This window comes from Petaurus breviceps, unplaced genomic scaffold, assembly GCF_028583685.1.
Source record: "Petaurus breviceps papuanus isolate PSGF00001 unplaced genomic scaffold, PetGlider_PUasm1.0 490, whole genome shotgun sequence".
NCBI classification, from domain to species: domain Eukaryota; kingdom Metazoa; phylum Chordata; class Mammalia; order Diprotodontia; family Petauridae; genus Petaurus; species Petaurus breviceps.
This window is the reverse complement of record NW_027186352.1, coordinates 22,722,720-22,739,777: the sequence shown is the minus strand read 5'-3', so window position 1 is coordinate 22,739,777 and position 17,058 is coordinate 22,722,720. Positions and strand designations below refer to the sequence as shown.

Genomic DNA, 17,058 nt, shown 5'->3' with positions numbered 1-17,058 from the left:
TCTTCTTCTTCTTCTTCTTCTTCTTCTTCTTCTTCTTCTTCTTCTTCTTCTTCTTCTTCTTCTTCTTCTTCTTCTTCTTCTCCTCCTCCTCCCCCTTCTCCTCTTCCTCCTCCTGCTCCTCCTCTTCCTCCTCCTCCTTCTCCTTCTCTTCCTGCTCCTCCTCCTCCTTCTTTTCCTCCTCCTCCTTTTTCTTCCTCCCCCTCTCCCCCTTTCTCTCACATCTCACTCCTTTCTCTCTCTTACTCCCCCCTCTTCCCTCACTCCTTTTTCCCCCCTGCCTCCCTCTCCCCTGCCTCTATACCCCCCCCATCCATACACAGTGCTGCCTGAGCAAACAGTTACAAATACCAAAGTTGTGGAATCCTTGTCTTGACATTCAGAGTAAAGACCAGAGCCCTGCCGCGATGAAGGGGGTCAGCAGCCATCCTGGTGCCACCACCTGCAGTACTTTGCCAAAAATGTCAGTGAACCAGAAAGCTTTATGGGAGAGCAAAAGGCACCAGTCAGCAGTGTGGTGCTGGGACTTATTTAGGAAGCAACAAGACCACTGAATTCATGAGCAGCAAATTTGCTGACATGTTTTCTCCTACTGGCTGCATTCCGGCATAAAGTCTAGTTTTTGTTGTTATTGTTGTTGGTGACAGCTCCCTTACCTACTCTGTAGTTTGGTTTTCTCATCTGTAAAATGGGAATAATCTTGATCTCATCACAGAGGAGTTCAGGATAAATGCTGTAGTTCATTATAAATAGTGGCATTAACATTGAAATAGAAATTTATTACCCTTATAATGACTAATCTTGGCCCCAAAGAAGAGATGAGAAAACGTCGCTCACTTTCTTTTTTGCATGTGGAGGTGGAGGACTACGTGGGTGGAACACGGCATACACTGTCAGACTCAGTTGATGTATAGGTTAGTTTTGCTGAACTATTTTTATTTTTTATCTTTTTTTATTTTTTTGAATAAGGAATGATTCACTAAGAAGGGAAGGAGCGAGCATATGTAGAAAGTAAAGTGGTATAAAAACAAAATATAAGGGCAGCTAGGTGGCACAGTGACTAGAGCACTGGCCCTGGAGTCAGGAGGACCTGGGTTCAAATCTTGCTTCAGACATTTAACACAAAAACTAGCCATGTGACCTTCGGCAAGTCACTTAACCCCAATTGCCCTCTGAAAAGCAAAAAAAAAAATATTGTAACAACAATGTACTTAATGAAAACGAAATTAATTTATAATCTGAGAGGCACCAACCATTGATAGAGATTGAGCGACTCAGTTAATCATATCTGCTTATAAGGGGTGTTTTCCTAGAACCATATATTTTCAAAGGAATTTGAGGGGTTTTTGCTTCCTACTGAAGATTGGTACTCATGACCCTGTGGAATCTCTTGATTGTTCCAGTAACATCTTTTACAAGGTCCTACCTAGATTCTAAGCATAGTAAGAGACCTTTGAGATCTCTCAATTTACAGATGAGGAAATTGAGGTTCAGACTGATGAAGTGACTTGTCCACAGTCATGCTGACCTGGTCCTCCAATTCCAAATCCCTGACTCTCCCCACTGTGCTACACTGCTTTGCAGAAGGAGACAGGAATTCTAGAGGAGGGGAAGCTTTCTTCTTTACACATCAAGGAGAGAAATGTTTAAGCTGAATGTACATTGAGAACAGGAAGGAATCTTGAGACTAGTGGGCGGAAAGAGTGGTTTTTTGTGTTTGTTTTCAATGGAACTAGTCCCGAATTCTCAAGTGACTGAAGTTTGGATCCAAATGAGAGATAAAATTCATTACTGGCCAAACTTGGCTCAAAGACAAAAGATACTGTTTGATTTTTTTTTAGAAAAATGAAAGAACCCAGTTGGTTAACCCTGTATGTTGGCAAAAGAATGGGCATGAGTGAAGGTACTGCCCCAATGTCATTGACTGGAATTCCAAAGAGATCCACAACTCAACAAAGGGTTGTTGTTGCTGTTATTGTACAGTAATTTTCCAAGTTGTGTCAGACTCTACTTGACCCCATTTGGGGTCTTCTTGGCAGAGATATTGGAATGGTTTGTTTTTTTCTTCTCCAGCTCATTTTACAGATGAGGAAACTGAGGCAAACAGGATTAAGTGACTTGCCCAGGGTCACACAGCTTGTAAACGTCTGTGGCCAGATTTGAGCTCAGACCTTCCTGACTCCAGGCCTGGCACTCCATCCACTGCACCACCTACTAGCTGTAAAAAAAAAAAAGGTTAAGAACCCCTAATTTTGAACCATGATCTTGTATACCCAGGATCAATGACGGGAAATTTCAGAGAGGTAGATTTCAAGTGCATACAGCGAAAAGCTTGCTAGCAGTTAGGGCTGCCTATCAGTGGACTGCTTCAGAAGGTGCTGGGTTCTCTCTGTTAGGGATTGCCAAGACTGTATGCCAACTCTCTGGTATGCTTATGTTGATCATTGTAATTACTTTTCTATCTGTAGAGATCTCCCCGATTAGAACATTAGTGTCTTGAGAGCAGGGACTGTGTGCTTCTTCATATTTGTAACCCTCTAGAGCCTGGCACAGGGCTGGTGTTTAATAAATGCTTATTGACTGATTGCTGGTATAGATGGGGTCTTTGCACAGGTATGGGTGGAGCTAGAACGCTGCTTTGGTCTGTCTCTTTCAACCAAGAGATTCTGCTATTTCGCTGGAGATTTCCCCATTGCGAGAAGGAAATGTATCATTGGGGTTGTAGAGCCTGGAATCTTGGGCTTGGAATCCCTACCTACTCCCTCCTTTCTACTTTGACCTCTCTGGGCCTCAGTCTCCCCACCTATGAAATGGGGGAGTTAGAGCAGACCATTTCTAAGTTCCTTTCATCTCTAAATGCTGTGAACTCTAGGTCTTCCTGTGCTCTGAAATTTTCTCAGGAAAAGATGGGCTAGAGGAGGGACCTGGGCAAGTGGACAAGCATCTGTGAAGCTTGCTCATGTGGCGGCCACCGTGCTAATGGCTGGGGATAGGAAGAATGGCAAAAAACAGTCCCTACTCTTAAGGAGGCCACCGTCTAAACCTCCTAGGCAGCACTCAAGGGCCTGTGTATAAATAAGATGCGTCCAGGATGAAGTGGAGATAATCAGAAGCATTTGCATGAAAACAGGAGCCTCTTGCTTCTGAGAGCCGAGCTTTGATCTAGGCAAGAGATGTTAGTCTTCCCTGCATCTGACAGATCTTTAAAAGACTCGTGCACAGGGGAGGAGATGATCACAACCATGACTCATTTTTCCACTGGGGGGAAATCTGTCCTGCAATCAGGAGTGGAAATTTCTATCATTTTCCCCTGACCCTACATATTTCCCAATGCTGAGAGCTTATGACTAGTCATGCTTCAGTGATGTGTGACCAGGGCATAGCTGACGGGTTTCAGGACCCTGAGAAATACATCTGGCCTCTGTTTAACTGCAGGATCCTGGTGCTGGAAAATGTATCTGCAGAGCTGATACAAGCAGCAAAATGGCAGTGTTGGGGAAGGGCAGGGGGGACAGGGACACACTCAAGAGCGCAGGGCTCAGTGTTAAACCAAGTGGCCCAGTAGACATTTGTAGCAGCAAGCACCCCAAGCGTCCTCAGGGTGGCTGCCCATACAGGTTCTTGGATCTGCTTTGTTAAAGGAAAGCAACGCAAAATGGGTTAACAAGCTTCCTTTAATCAGTCAGACATATATCGTTTACCTAGTTCAGGGGAAAAAGGTCAGCACCCCAAACTTCAAAGTATACAGGCAGAAGTATCAAGACAGAAACAGATCAAGTAGACAGTTTTCCAAACTGTCCAACCATTACATCCAAACCAAATCAACATCTGGGTTTCAACATCTGGATTTTTCAAAGCCAGGGGGCTCCAAACAACGGCTTCCCAGAATCCATATCAAATCACAAAACACTTCTCAAAGTGAGCCCCAAAACAAAGCTACACATCAGGGCTTATATAGCCTTCTCCTGGCTCAGAGAATGTAACAACCTTATTGACTCACTGGCCAATCAAGAAGTATCTACTGAAAAACAAGCTTCCCACCCCAGGCTCCAGGTGCACTTTAGCCTAGGGGCAGAGAAGATCTTTAAATTTACATTCCCATTACAACATTACACTGAGCTAGACAACCTCCCAGAACCCACCTCAAAAAATCTGGTCTTTGGGAAAGACCTTGATGCACGTGCTGAACCCTGCTGCGTGTCAGAGAGCCTGGAGCCCCTGGGCAACCAATCAGTCAACAGGTATTTATGAAGTGCCTACTATGTGGCGGTCACTGCGTGATAAGTGCTATGATGAAAAGACAAAGAAAGGGAAGGGAAGTAGGGCTTCAGAAGGTTCTGTAGGGATTGGTATGTTGGGGTCCAAGTTCAGCAGTCTAGACTTGCTTCAGTATTGCATGTCCCCTCCATGGCTGTCAGAGGGATGAGCTGAAGCTTTAGGTAATGGGAGACAAGTGGGGGCCCACACCTTATGGTGTATGTCTGGGTTGAAAAGTAGGCAGGGCAGTGGGTTGGGAGAGCAGGATATGGAATGAAAATCATTTGCCCTAATGTGCCTCCCATTGTTCCTGAGCTCCCAGGAAAAGAGCCAAGCCCAGTGTCCTATTAGATGGGTCATGTCAACTGCCTGGGAGCATTCATTTTCAATTTCTGGACTGTTCTGCCCTCTTGCCCTATTAACTTAGATCCCAAGCCCTTTTGTATCTTTTAGAAACAGGCAGCGTCTCTACTTCACTGGACCTATCTATGGTCTCTCCAAAGTAGGAACACCTCTCTGTCACTGTTTATTGCAACCCTTTTGGGCATTCTTATGCTGGGAAAACCTCTCTGTGCCTTTCCAAACATCCTCAGTAGAAGACTTGAGCCCTAGGCTGACAACTTGCTCTGCCAATGGCTAGCTGTGTGCCTTGGGTCAAGTTCCTACCCTCTCTAAAAGTCAGCTTCCTTGTGTCTGAAACAAGGTGGTCTCTCCAGTGCCTACAGAATTCAGGCAGCTCCCCAACATCTTGGAAGCCTTTCTATAATATTTCATGCACAGCATTCCAGTGTGCAGGGCATCCATCCATTCATCCTCTCCCACCCTTGCTGCACGACTGGTCCCTCCCCCTTTCTAAGAATGCAAGGATGGAACCAGAGGAGCATAAACCACAGCTTAGGTGTATAGTTTGATATCCCTCATTTCACAGATAAAATGGAGCCACAGAGAATTTGCTCAGGTCATGTGACTATGCCAGTCCTGAGGCAGAATTTGAATTTGGGTCCTTCTGCCTGATTTCTTTTATCCACATATCTTTTAATAAACAAATCCAAATATCAAAGTTTGGAGGTCAGAGAGAGGGGTGGGGAATCCTGGGATCCTGGAAGAGCAGGTCAGGGGTTTGTTTTTTTTTCTTTTCCCTTTTATTTTTTTGAAGAGGATTCTGGAAGCTGAATTTTTTGTGTTTATTGTTTTTTCCTTCTAGCAGTCTGTGATTCCAGAGAGGGCAGAGGCCAAGGTAGAGCAGGGTCATGAAATCTAAAGTTAAGAGAGTCGAGCAGGAATTTTACAAGTAAATCAGGTGGAATCCTAGGAATGTTTGGCCATTGCTACTGGCCATCATAGGCAGGGTTTTAAAAGGCCAGAGAGATGGACTATCTGAGTAGGGAGGTCACAGTCAGGTTGGACCCTGCCCTAGTGACCCCCTACCTGGAGAATTGTGTTCAGCTCAGGGTGGATCATTGAGTAAGCCAGACAGCATAGGGGATAAAAGAAAGGCTGGATATCAGGTCAGGAAAACCTGAGTTCAAATCCTGCCTCTAAAACTTACTCGTATGACTCCAGGCAAGTCACTTGAATGCCGTCTGCCTCAGTTTTCTTGCCTGTAAAATAAGGAGACTGAACTTGATGGCATGTGAGGTCTATTCCAGATCTGAGCCTGTGATCCTGGGATACAGGGAAGACTCCAAAGGAAGCGACCACAGGATCCTGCTGGATAAGCATGCTTTGAAAATCTGAGGATGTTCAGTGGGGGTGGGAAGGCATTGCATCACCACAGACTCTAACTGTCAATTTGAATTATTTCTGGAAGGAGGATGTTCGCCCCCAGATGACAGAATTAGGAATAGACGTAGCAAAGAGACAAATTTAGGCTGGAGTAAGGGAAAAAAATCAAACAATCCTCCTAACAATTAAAAGTAGCCTACAGGGGGACAGGATGGCTCAGTGAGTAGTGGGGTCTTCATCACTGAAGATCTTCACACAAAGGCTAAACGGCTGCTTGGGAGGTGTCTTGTAGGGGACAGTCTTGTTCAAGTGTGGCCTGGATTCAGTGGCCTTGGAAATGCTTCCGACTCCAGGATTCTGGGCATTGGAAAAGATGCTTAAATGTCTTAGGTTATCCTGCTGGTCTGTGTGTTGCCCGTGGGGGCAGGGACGACCCATGTCCTCTCTAAACCTTGTGCTTCCCTCAGTCTGGTAGGCAGCTATGAGCAGTGGAAAGAAGCCCAGAGTCAAAATCAGTGGATGGGACTCTGAGTGCCGCTTTGCCATCTCACTGGAGGGCAAGGCACTTCCCTTGAGTGGATCTCGGTGCCCCCACTGGGAAATGAAGGGGTTGAATCGGTTCCCATACATCTATCCAAGGAAAATTCATGGAGGAAGGAGAAAACATGTCACTTTCTCTTTATAACACTATCAGTCAAGTGGCATTTATTAAGCACCCACTGTATGCCAGACCCTGTATTAAGTTCCAGGGACACGAGGAAAGGAAAAAGACGGACCTTCTCTTGAGGAGCTCATGGTGTAATGGGGGAGATACCATGCAAACAATTATGTTCAGAATGAAACTATTGGAAATGAATAGAAAGTGATCAACAGAGGGAAGGCACAAAGATTAAGGGGGCCCGGGAAAGGCAAGACTTTAGCTGAGACTTGGAGGAAGCAAGGTGAGAGGAGGGAGAGCGTTCCAGGCCTTGGAGACAGTGGGGGTTGGAGATGGGAGACTGCAAAGAATAGTAGGGAGGTTGGGGTCCCTGGATTGCCGAGAGCCACAAGCAAATATAAGTTAGAATACTGAGTTATTATTTTGATACGCAACTACTTCTCAAACTTACAAGTCAGAGTGGATATTCTCTCCATGGGGGGGTCAGAACTCAACACATATTAGTTGCCTAGGTTGGAAGAAGTCAAGGACACCTGTCTGTCACACAGCTCCCTGAATTTATCCCAGTGCTTTTGAAACTTTCTGACCCTGGAGATCTAGAGGGCTTTGAGTCAGATGACCATTAGTTACGTCACTCTTGTTTCCAAAGTTGCCATTCATTGGTTCATAGGTTGTTAGCTGTAACAGACACCTCTAGAGATTGGAGCTAGATGGTACAGTAGATAGGCCTCTCGACCTGGAGTCAGGAAGACCTGAGTTTAAATCCAGCCTCAGACACTTACTAGCTGTGTGACCCTGGACAAGTCACTTGACCCTGTTTGTCTCAGCGTCCTCAACTGTAAAATGAGCTGGAGAAGGAAATGACAAAACCACTGCAATATCTCTGCCAAGAAAACCCCAAACAGGGTCATGGAGAGTCAAACATGACTGAAACAACTCAGCAGCAATGAACACTGGGCCTGGAGTCAGGAAGATCTGAGTTCAAATCCAGCCTCAGACACTTACATTCTGGGTGATCCTGGGCAAGTCACTTAACCTCTGTTTGCCTCAGTTTCCTTACCTGTAAAATGGGGATCATAATGGCATCTACCTCTCAGGGATTTTGTGAGGACCAAATGAGATAATGGTGCCTATCACATAGTAAGCTATATAAATGTTAGCTACCATTGTCATCTTTGAAGAAATGAGGATGGAGGGGAAGGGCTTTGCCACTTATGGCCACACAGTGGCAAACCCTATACTCAAACTCATCCCAAGTCTCAGGCCAGCGTTCTTACTGTTGCCCCACACTGACCCTGGTCCAAGTTTCTCATTGTAACTGCTTTTCCCCAGTGTCTCTGATCCAGGTATCTTTGGGCAATTTCACGTCACACCAGGGAACTGACTTTTTATATGTTTTGGTAAAGTGTACATGTGTTTTGTAAGACGTGTCTGTATTATCCACCCACAGAATGGTTTTACACCCCTTCATATTGCCTGTAAGAAGAACCGAATGAAAGTTATGGAGCTTCTCCTGAAACATGGTGCATCTATCCAAGCTGTTACTGAGGTGAGAAGGGCATGTTTTCAATTTTGAATGTGGTTAGGGCATCCTCCTAAGGAAGCCAAGCCTGGATCTTTGGGCCTCCCTAGTGTAAACTGGCTTTGCCCTGTGCCAAGTTATAGACCATGCATGCAGTTGGTCATGAAGAGGACCAGACAACAGAGCATGGACAGCTCCGTGTGAATACAACAGTGCCAACTGAAACCCAGGTCAAAGGGCACCCCCCTCTGATGGCATATCCCTAAGATCCTCCCTCCACACACCAGGCGGCTAATTTCGAGTATTCATTTTATTTCATCATCATTAGTCTCTTGTGAAATGAAGATTGCTTCTCTTGATATAATACAGAGCCATTAAGTTATAACCTTATGTAGTATAACCTGTAAGAGGGACCTAATTAGCTATTTTTAAATCTTATTTTTATTGATATCTTTCATTTTTGTAATATCCTCATGTCCAAACGCTCCTCCCCACCTCCTTTACTCAGACATCTCTTGTACTAAGGGATCTTTCAAAGGACAGGGGAAAAAACCCAAATCAATCACTATTTCTCTCATGCAGAATTCTGCCTTATTATGAAAAGGGTTGTAAGTGAAATTCGCACCTACAATATTAATCAGTCCCAAAAAATTATGTATTAAGGCACTTAATCCAAAGGCAATAGCTAAACAGCATCTGTTCTTGAGGGGCGCCCATTCTGTCAGAAGAGATGTTGATAAATAGATACATATTTTAAAACACTCAAAATAAGTGCAAGGCAGTTTTGAGGGGAAGGCACCAGAAGCTGAGAAACTCAGGAAGGAATCAAAGGAGGAGAGGCCTTGATGCTGAGCCCTGAAGGGAACCAGAGTCTAAAAGGGGGAGGTGAGAAGGGAGAGCATTCCAGGCAAAGGGACAGCCTGGGCAGAGGCTCTTTAAAGTTGGTTCTTAAAACCAGTCATGTGACATCACAGGAGTAGAACAGAACAACGGACAGGGAATTGGGGAGATGGCAGTTCAAATCCTGACCATAACATTGGCCCATAGGGTGAATGTGGTCATGTCACTTAAATGTTTGGGATTTTCTAATCCAAAAAAAAAAATGGGTATAATGATATTTGTGCTATCATAGGATGGTGGTGAGAGAAACACTTAGAAATGGGGCCTTATGTCATTTTTTTTGTTATTGTTTGGAGCTGTCTTGTTCATAGAATCCCATGGAATGAGAGTTCGGTTTTGAGTCAGGCACATATAACCAATGCCACTTCCCTCGCCGTCCTCACTCCTCCACTCTTATTGTGATGACAACCAATTAAAAAAAAAATAAAATCCCGGTCTTGATGCATACAACTGGTAACCCGCCATATTCCCCCTTGCTTTCTCTTAGTCGGGCCTTACACCAATCCACGTGGCTGCTTTCATGGGGCACGCGAATATTGTATCTCAGCTTATGCATCATGGAGCCTCACCGAACACCACCAATGTGGTGAGTACCATTTGTACCAAAGCAGGGAATGGAAAAACAGGCATTCGAGGAGATGTGACTCACCTGTCATGGAATAATTTTATTTTCCACACGAGTGGACGCTTTGTCAGTAACACCCAGTACTTGAAAGATGCCGACCCAAAGAACAGTCAGTTTGCCATGCCTTTGCAAACTATGAGTATTTTGGCCTTTGGAATAATTCCGAGTGCAGGAGTTACTTAGTTTGACATCGTAGTGACAGCAAAAATAGCAGAGCAATTTAGAGGAAAGGAACTGACTTCGTGCATGCACTGTATACATGTTTCATTGATCCAAATTTCAGGAAGCTTTCCAGGGACCTAGGATAACAGTCCCTACTTCATGACCATTCTAGTAAGTGATACCATACCTTATGTCTAGTGCTTCCAGAAACTAAGCCCTTTTGTTGGGGAGAGAGAAGGGGATTCTGGTCAAACCAACGCCATGCCAATGCCCACTCTACCCCATGCCATAAAACCCTGAGGGTCCAATACAAGAAGCATCTTGATATTGCAATGGTGCCTTGATCTCATCAGTGTGCATAGTCCTTCCATGGTGCAAATCACAGCCCATCTCTGTCTCCTCACCTTTTGTGTTCCTGTCCTTGTCTTTACTCCACTAAAGGTCTGCTCACCAGGCTGGGAGCCTCTCTCTGCTCCTTCTCCCACTTTGCTGATAACAGGGCAGGGCTCAAGGCTACGCACTTGACCTTGTTCTTGCCATTATTGGGCACATTCTTGACCAACTTGCCTCTTTTTTGAGGCATACATGTCCCTGCTTGTGATTAGCCCTAATATATCACTTTACCCATAGTAGGAGTAGAATAAATGTTGGTTGGATGAATGTCTTTGACTCCACTTCTCATGCACAGGTTATTATTGGCTGTATCTAGCCTATTCACACTACTAGGCATTTCTCCATTACTCCACCAACTCCAATCAAGGTCATGGTTTTCCTTAATTCGTAGCCATGGAACATCACCGGAAGAATATCAGCATTTTTTTTTAAAAGGCTAAGATGCCAACAAATCATTCAAAAGATATTGGGCCAAATGAGGGGCCCCCGTGTGTTTCTCGTGCTCCTTTTCTTCAGTACTGATCATCTTCTCTTACTGTTGTGGACTAGAGAGGAGAGACAGCTCTGCACATGGCAGCCCGCGCTGGCCAGTCAGAAGTCGTGCGGTATCTGGTCCAAAATGGAGCCCAGGTAGAAGCTAAAGCAAAGGTGAGTGTGTCCAAATGCTGTTGGGTAAAATCCAGTCCAACACAATATCATTAAGAGCCCACTGGGAATCAGAGATACAAGGAGAAAATGGGAAAAGCCCCTGCCCTCAAAAAGCTTATGTTTCCCTTGGCAAATACAGCATGTAAACAGATAAGTACATACATGGCTATTATTTGAGGACTGAGAGAAACTACAATTTTGGCAATCAAGAAGGATTTCCTGTAGGAGGTAGCACATGAGCTGAATCCCAAAGGAACCCCTTATAGCTATATAATGATGCTGTAATGACATAGATGGATGAATGAATGGATGGATGGATGGATGGATGGATGGATGGATGGATGGATGGATGGATGGATGGATAGATGATAGCAGAGAAAGAGGCCCAGGGAACTGAAGTGATTTGCCCAAGACCATCTTGGTAGTTACATGAGAGAGTTGGGACTGGAAGCCATGTTTTTTACTTAAATTGCATACATATAACTCCAAATTCAAGACTCTTTCTATTGTATCAATAAAAAGTAATTAGATAGACCATATACATGTTGAGAGATGGTTGGCATATCACCCAACTCCATGCCTCAGAGCTCATCCAGGAGCTAAGAAATGTTAGTTAAAAAGCCAAGAGCCCAGGGAAGAATGATGATTCTGAAGCAATGATGAGATTTATAATTAATTTTAGAAGTAAAATACTCAAAGGATTCAGAGATTAGAAAGAGAAGTGTGGATGAGGCTTTCACCTCAGGGACATAAAGTCATCAGCAGTAAAATTAAGCCCCTACCATGGGCCAGTCCCTGTGCTAAGTGTGGGATGCCCCAGGAAAAAATCTCATGTCTTCCAAGGTTTCTAGAGCCCTTGAGCAGAGAGAGTCCATATTTTGAACAATTAGTACTTCTGCCCTTGGTATAGGCAGTGCCAGGTTATGAAAAGAAATGGAAGGCAAGGAGACACCATGGCAACATCAACAATCCTTACTGGCCACCAGAAAAGAGCACTGCATGTCTGTTAGAATAAATGGCCGGCTCTCAGGGAGAACAAAGTCTGGGAATTTTATAAAGGAGAAGGAAATTCAAGTGGTGACTTTGAAGAACAATTATTGGAGGGTAGGAAGAAAGGAAGACAGCCCTGAAAAGTGTGAAACTGGCAGCATTCAGTGTGATCAGATGAGGGAAGTGTTGAAAGGAAACACCTAATGTTGAGACTTAGATAAGCAGTGGATTGAGATGGATGGGGCCTTTGTCACTCTGTGCAAACTTAGGTCGCAGATTTGGAGCCAGAAGGGAGCTCCATGGCCACCTATCCCAACTCATACCTGAATGAGAATTCCTTTTGTAACAACCAGCCCTTAATTGAAGACTTCCAGGGAAAGGGAACCCAGTTCCTCACAGGATAGTGGCCTGTTCCACTTTGGAATAGTCCTAATTCTTAGGAAGGTTTTCCTGACATTGAGCCTAAATTTGACTTTCACTAACTTATCTGTGACTCTTACTTCTGTTCTCTGGGACAAACCAATAAGCCTAATTCTTTTTCCACTTGACAACCCTTCAGATTCTGAAGAGGGCAGCTATCACACCCTCTTGAGACTTACTTTCTCCAGGCTGAACATTCCCAGTTTCTCATGGCCCTTGGATTTTGGGCCTTTCTCTATCCTGAACATCCCCTTCTGAAAGTACCCCGCCTTGTCAATGTCCTTCCTAGAATGAGGGACCCAGAACTAAACACAGTATGATAGACGTGGTCTGGCCAGGAGCAAAATACAATCTCCCAAAATCTCTGCCTCAGTTCACATGGCCTATAATGCATTCAGATCCTGCCTCAGACACTTACTAGCTGTATGACCTTGAGAAAGTCACAGCTTCTCTCAACCTCAAGTTTCCTTTCTGTAAAATGGGGATAATAACGGCCCCCACCTCATAGATTTGTTGTGAAAGCCAAGCAAAATAGCAGAGATGCTTCCCAAGCCTCAAAGCTCTATATAAAGGCTAGCTATCATTCTCACCACCATTATGATCATGTCCCACCTTTAGAATGGGTCACATTCAGTCACAGCAAGTTTCCGTGATACCTTTGAGGTCAAATGTTCTTCGGATGTACAGAGAGGCCAGAGTTCCAGCAAGGACGGAGTTTGTGATTACAAGGCCTTTTTGGTCTGAAATTCTGCCCCCTCACCCTAAGTGTGCTACACCAGATGAAGATGTCCACGGTAGACATTTCCTCTGATAGAGGTGACAAGCCCCTAAATATAGGGTAATAAGCCCTCCAAAGTGAGTCTTGGTCATTTGCTGTCATTTCATTCCAATCAGGCTATAGCTAAAACCAGACTCAGATGGCCCCAAGGGGGAGCTCATTGGTAACTCATACTCATGAGCTTGTCCAATGAAGAGCCATCTGGGGCTAGAAGGCAGCATGGACAGAGCTTTTCTAGACAGACCTAACGAAGACTCTCAGCCCCACTTGCCAAGTCCTCCTAGGCCTGAATATTTTGAAGGTCTGGAATGATATCACTATGTGACCAGATAAAGCATGCCTTCAGGTGATGGATCATTGCCTTATGTGTTGCTGTTATCGTTAAATTCTTTTTCAGTCACGTCTGACTCTTCATGGGCCCATTTGGGGTTTTCTTGGCAAAGATACTTGGAGGGTCTGCCATTTCCTTCTCCAGTTCATTTTGCAGATGAGGAGACTGAAACAATAAGATTAAGCCACTTGCCCAGGGTCACACAGACAATTAGAACTCTATTCCATCTGACTCCAGGGCCAGCATTCTATCCACTGCACCACCTACCGTGTTTCCCCAATAATAAGACCTATCCCCGAAAATAAGCCCTCCCCTTACTGTGTAAGATTCCTCTAAAATAAGCCCTCCCCTGAAAATAAGCCCTATTGAGATTGCTACTGTAGTGAAGGTGATCCCCTGAGCTACAAGCTACATTACGGTACCCTCTGTATGCACCGTCCCCCCCCCGTGAAACGCACGCCGCGCTCCGAGCTGCATCCAGTCAGAGCTGCAGCAGTGAGCGCGTCATCCTGTTCTTCCCCAGTGATTTGCTTATTGAATAAAGGTACATTTTTTTGTTCACATTTACCTGTTTATTAAAATTGCTGTCCATGTTCATTAAAATAAGCCCTCCCCTGAAAATAAGCCCTCTGGTGTTTTTCTGTCCAAAAAATTTAATAAGACAGTGTCTTATTATCGGGGAAACACGGTATCTGCCCTCACAGCCTCAGAATATGTGTCATATCAGAAATGCCCCTTGAATTGTCTCTGAAAACCAGCTCAGCACAGACTTGGCTCTTACCAGTATACTGATCCCTTGCCTTACGGGCATAGCACCAAGGGATACAATAGGAAACCAGACACCTTTGAAAGGAACATTCGTGCTTCCCTCTAGTTAATTTGCTATGGTTTAACACACCAAGGAAGAGACAACAGAAAATACAGACAATGTAGGGGCTCTGCTTCTATACCCCAAAGGTACAGCTGGGTCGCACTCTGGCTCTGTGGATATGCCTGTCTATCATATAGTACAAAAATGGGCATATTAAATCTGCACCGCTGGGTAACAGCCCTTCATCCTCTCTAAATATTCTATCATATACACCTACAATGGCAGTAGGATGCAGCCCAGGGGGCTGGCTTCCACAGCACTAATGTACTCTTTAAGCTATTAGACCATTTTCAGTGTTTCTAATAACCCTATTATCTTCTTGTCTACCATTTCTGAGCCTTGAAGATGAAAATGAGTGGGATACTCCCTAAAAATATGCCTCAGGACAGGATCTGACTCCAAGACCGCTGTCCAAACTTTTCAAAATGGCGCCTTGGCCTTTGCTAACTCACTTGTGCTTTGTCATTTAGGATGACCAGACGCCACTCCACATTTCAGCTCGGCTGGGAAAAGCTGACATAGTCCAGCAGCTTCTGCAACAAGGAGCCTCTCCAAATGCAGCCACCACTTCTGGGTACACCCCTTTACACCTTTCAGCACGAGAGGGCCATGAGGACGTCGCCTCAGTTCTTCTGGACAATGGTGCATCGTTAGCTATAACGACAAAGGTATGGGAGTCTTAGAAAAGCAATGGTACTCCCCAGGTACATCCACTTCGACTGCACTCAGGGCATCGGACACAATGTAAATGACTGTATGATGTGTTCCAAACTTGAGAGGTCGCCACATCCCTAATTGTAGTGAGCAGAGACCTGTTTATTTTCATCTCATGTGTCTCTCTCTGTTATCTTGTGATTAAAACTTATCAAGCCCCTCTTTACAAAGTCACAGCCCGGTTGCATCGATGGCTATCTATCAGTTGTTTTGATAGACTCAGACAGTTTGCAAAAGATTCAGTCAGCAGATTTCTCTGGCAGAGTCTAAATGGATGAACAGATTGGCTGACATGGCCAGAATGCAGAAGGCCGAGGATGGTGCTCACTGGCTAACCTCTCCCTGCTTCTCCAATGCTGTGTCAGCTCAGGAAGTGAACCCTCCACCACCCCCCCACCTTCAAGGCTAGGAATAAAATATGCAGCCAACAGTAGCTGGATTTCAGTCTCAGTGTTGAGACCAAACCATGTACCTTGTCCATGGCCATGACCTGGAAGTGATCATTGCTTCCAAGTTCAGCCAGACTCCCAGATGAATAGGTCAGAGATAGGCTTAGAAGGTGAAAGGACCCATTGCTGTATTATGCTTCTCTATTTGGGCTTATGGTAATAGCAGTAAGAGTCCAATCAGGGAAACGGATAATTGTGGGATAGTGGGCTGAATGTAACTAGAACCTAGCTCTTTTTAGTCCAGTTCTTTAGGGAACAAGGACCAGACATCACACAGCTTTCCTAGATTCTCATTTGCCTGGGATTCCAACATGGAAGCAACGATAGTGATATTTTCAGCACACCAACACAGTTTTGCCCTTGCCTCAAGAATGTGGGCCCAGGGACTTGCTTGAGTTTGCTGTGAGCCATGATATGACGGGGAGAGTGAGGCCACTCAAGGCTTGTCCAGATCAGCTTCTGGACACACCCTTGGTGCCTTGGGACACATAGAATCATTTAGGACCAAGATGGTCCAGGAATGTATGAGGTGTTAGAACATTCACCTGCTTGGATCATCTGATCCCCCCCATACCGAATCCTAAATAGCCCAAGCTCATGCTCCATCCCCCAGGAAACAGCATGACTCTGGATACCCAAGCAGTCACATGTGTAAGTTCTTCTGCCATATAGGCCCTTGCAATTGGGTCAGCTCTGGTGCAACTAGTACAAGAAAACAGAGTAAGGCAGGTGTATTGTGAGAGTGAAGGGGAAGAGTTGTATGAACTGGTGAGGGAAAGTTTCAACAAGATCTAGTGGCCTACACCAAACCAAGACCTGAGTTTGAACCTGGCCTCAGACACTTACTAGCTGTGTGACCTTAGAGAAGTCACTTAACCTCTATCGACCTCGGCACCCTCATCTGTAATGTGGGGATGCTGATGGCATCTGCCTCCCAGGGTGTCTGTGAAGACACATTTGCAGCCTCAAAGTACTCACTGTATAAATGCTCACTGGCTTTTGGGAGTGGCCTCAGCGTGGTCTGTGGGACACACCACAGACACCCCAAGTGCCCTAAGTCAGCCCGAAGCTCAGTTCAGCAGACATTCTGCTTCAGGTTGGAGGGCATCGATGAGATGTAGACGTAGACCACGTCCTCGCGGAGCTTAATGTACTGCAGGGGGCGAAGAGGCTGGTTCACGATCACGGGAGCAAAGATTTAGGGGCAGAAGGAGCCTTAGGGGCCATCTACCAACCCCCTCATGTTACAGATGAGAAAACTGAGGCCCAAAGAAGTAGGATGTGTACACAAAAAACTGTGACATAAAATGATATAAAAGTAAGTACATCTTATGAAACCAGAAGTGCAGTTTTATGGGTAGAATGCCTGGGGACCCAGCAGGACATAATGAATAGAGAGGTGGCCTCAGCATCCAGAAGAACTGAGTTCAAGTCTCTCCTCTGACCCATACTGGCTGTGTGACCCTGGGCAAGTCACAGCTTCTCAGTGTCCAGCAGCTCTCTAAGACTGTAAGTTGCTAATTAGATGAGTCATGATTTGAACTGGTGGAGGGATTTTCCTCCCTGCCACTACCCAATGAAATCTTAGGTCCAAGGCAAAAAGAGACAGACAGACAGA

General features: G+C 45.1%; 1 protein-coding gene across 9 annotated transcripts in view; it reads left to right on the top strand.

Annotated features, from left to right (window-relative positions):
* ANK3 (ankyrin 3) overlaps positions 1-17,058 on the top strand; it is a 741,327-nt gene that overhangs the window by 559,914 nt on the left and 164,355 nt on the right. For all 9 annotated transcript variants that reach the window (XM_069101834.1, XM_069101837.1, XM_069101836.1 and 6 more), the window contains 4 exons: positions 8,088-8,186; positions 9,547-9,645; positions 10,789-10,887; positions 14,748-14,945. In XM_069101834.1, the coding sequence (XP_068957935.1) occupies positions 8,088-8,186; positions 9,547-9,645; positions 10,789-10,887; positions 14,748-14,945 (495 nt within the window). The remainder of the gene's footprint in view (positions 1-8,087; positions 8,187-9,546; positions 9,646-10,788; positions 10,888-14,747; positions 14,946-17,058) is intronic.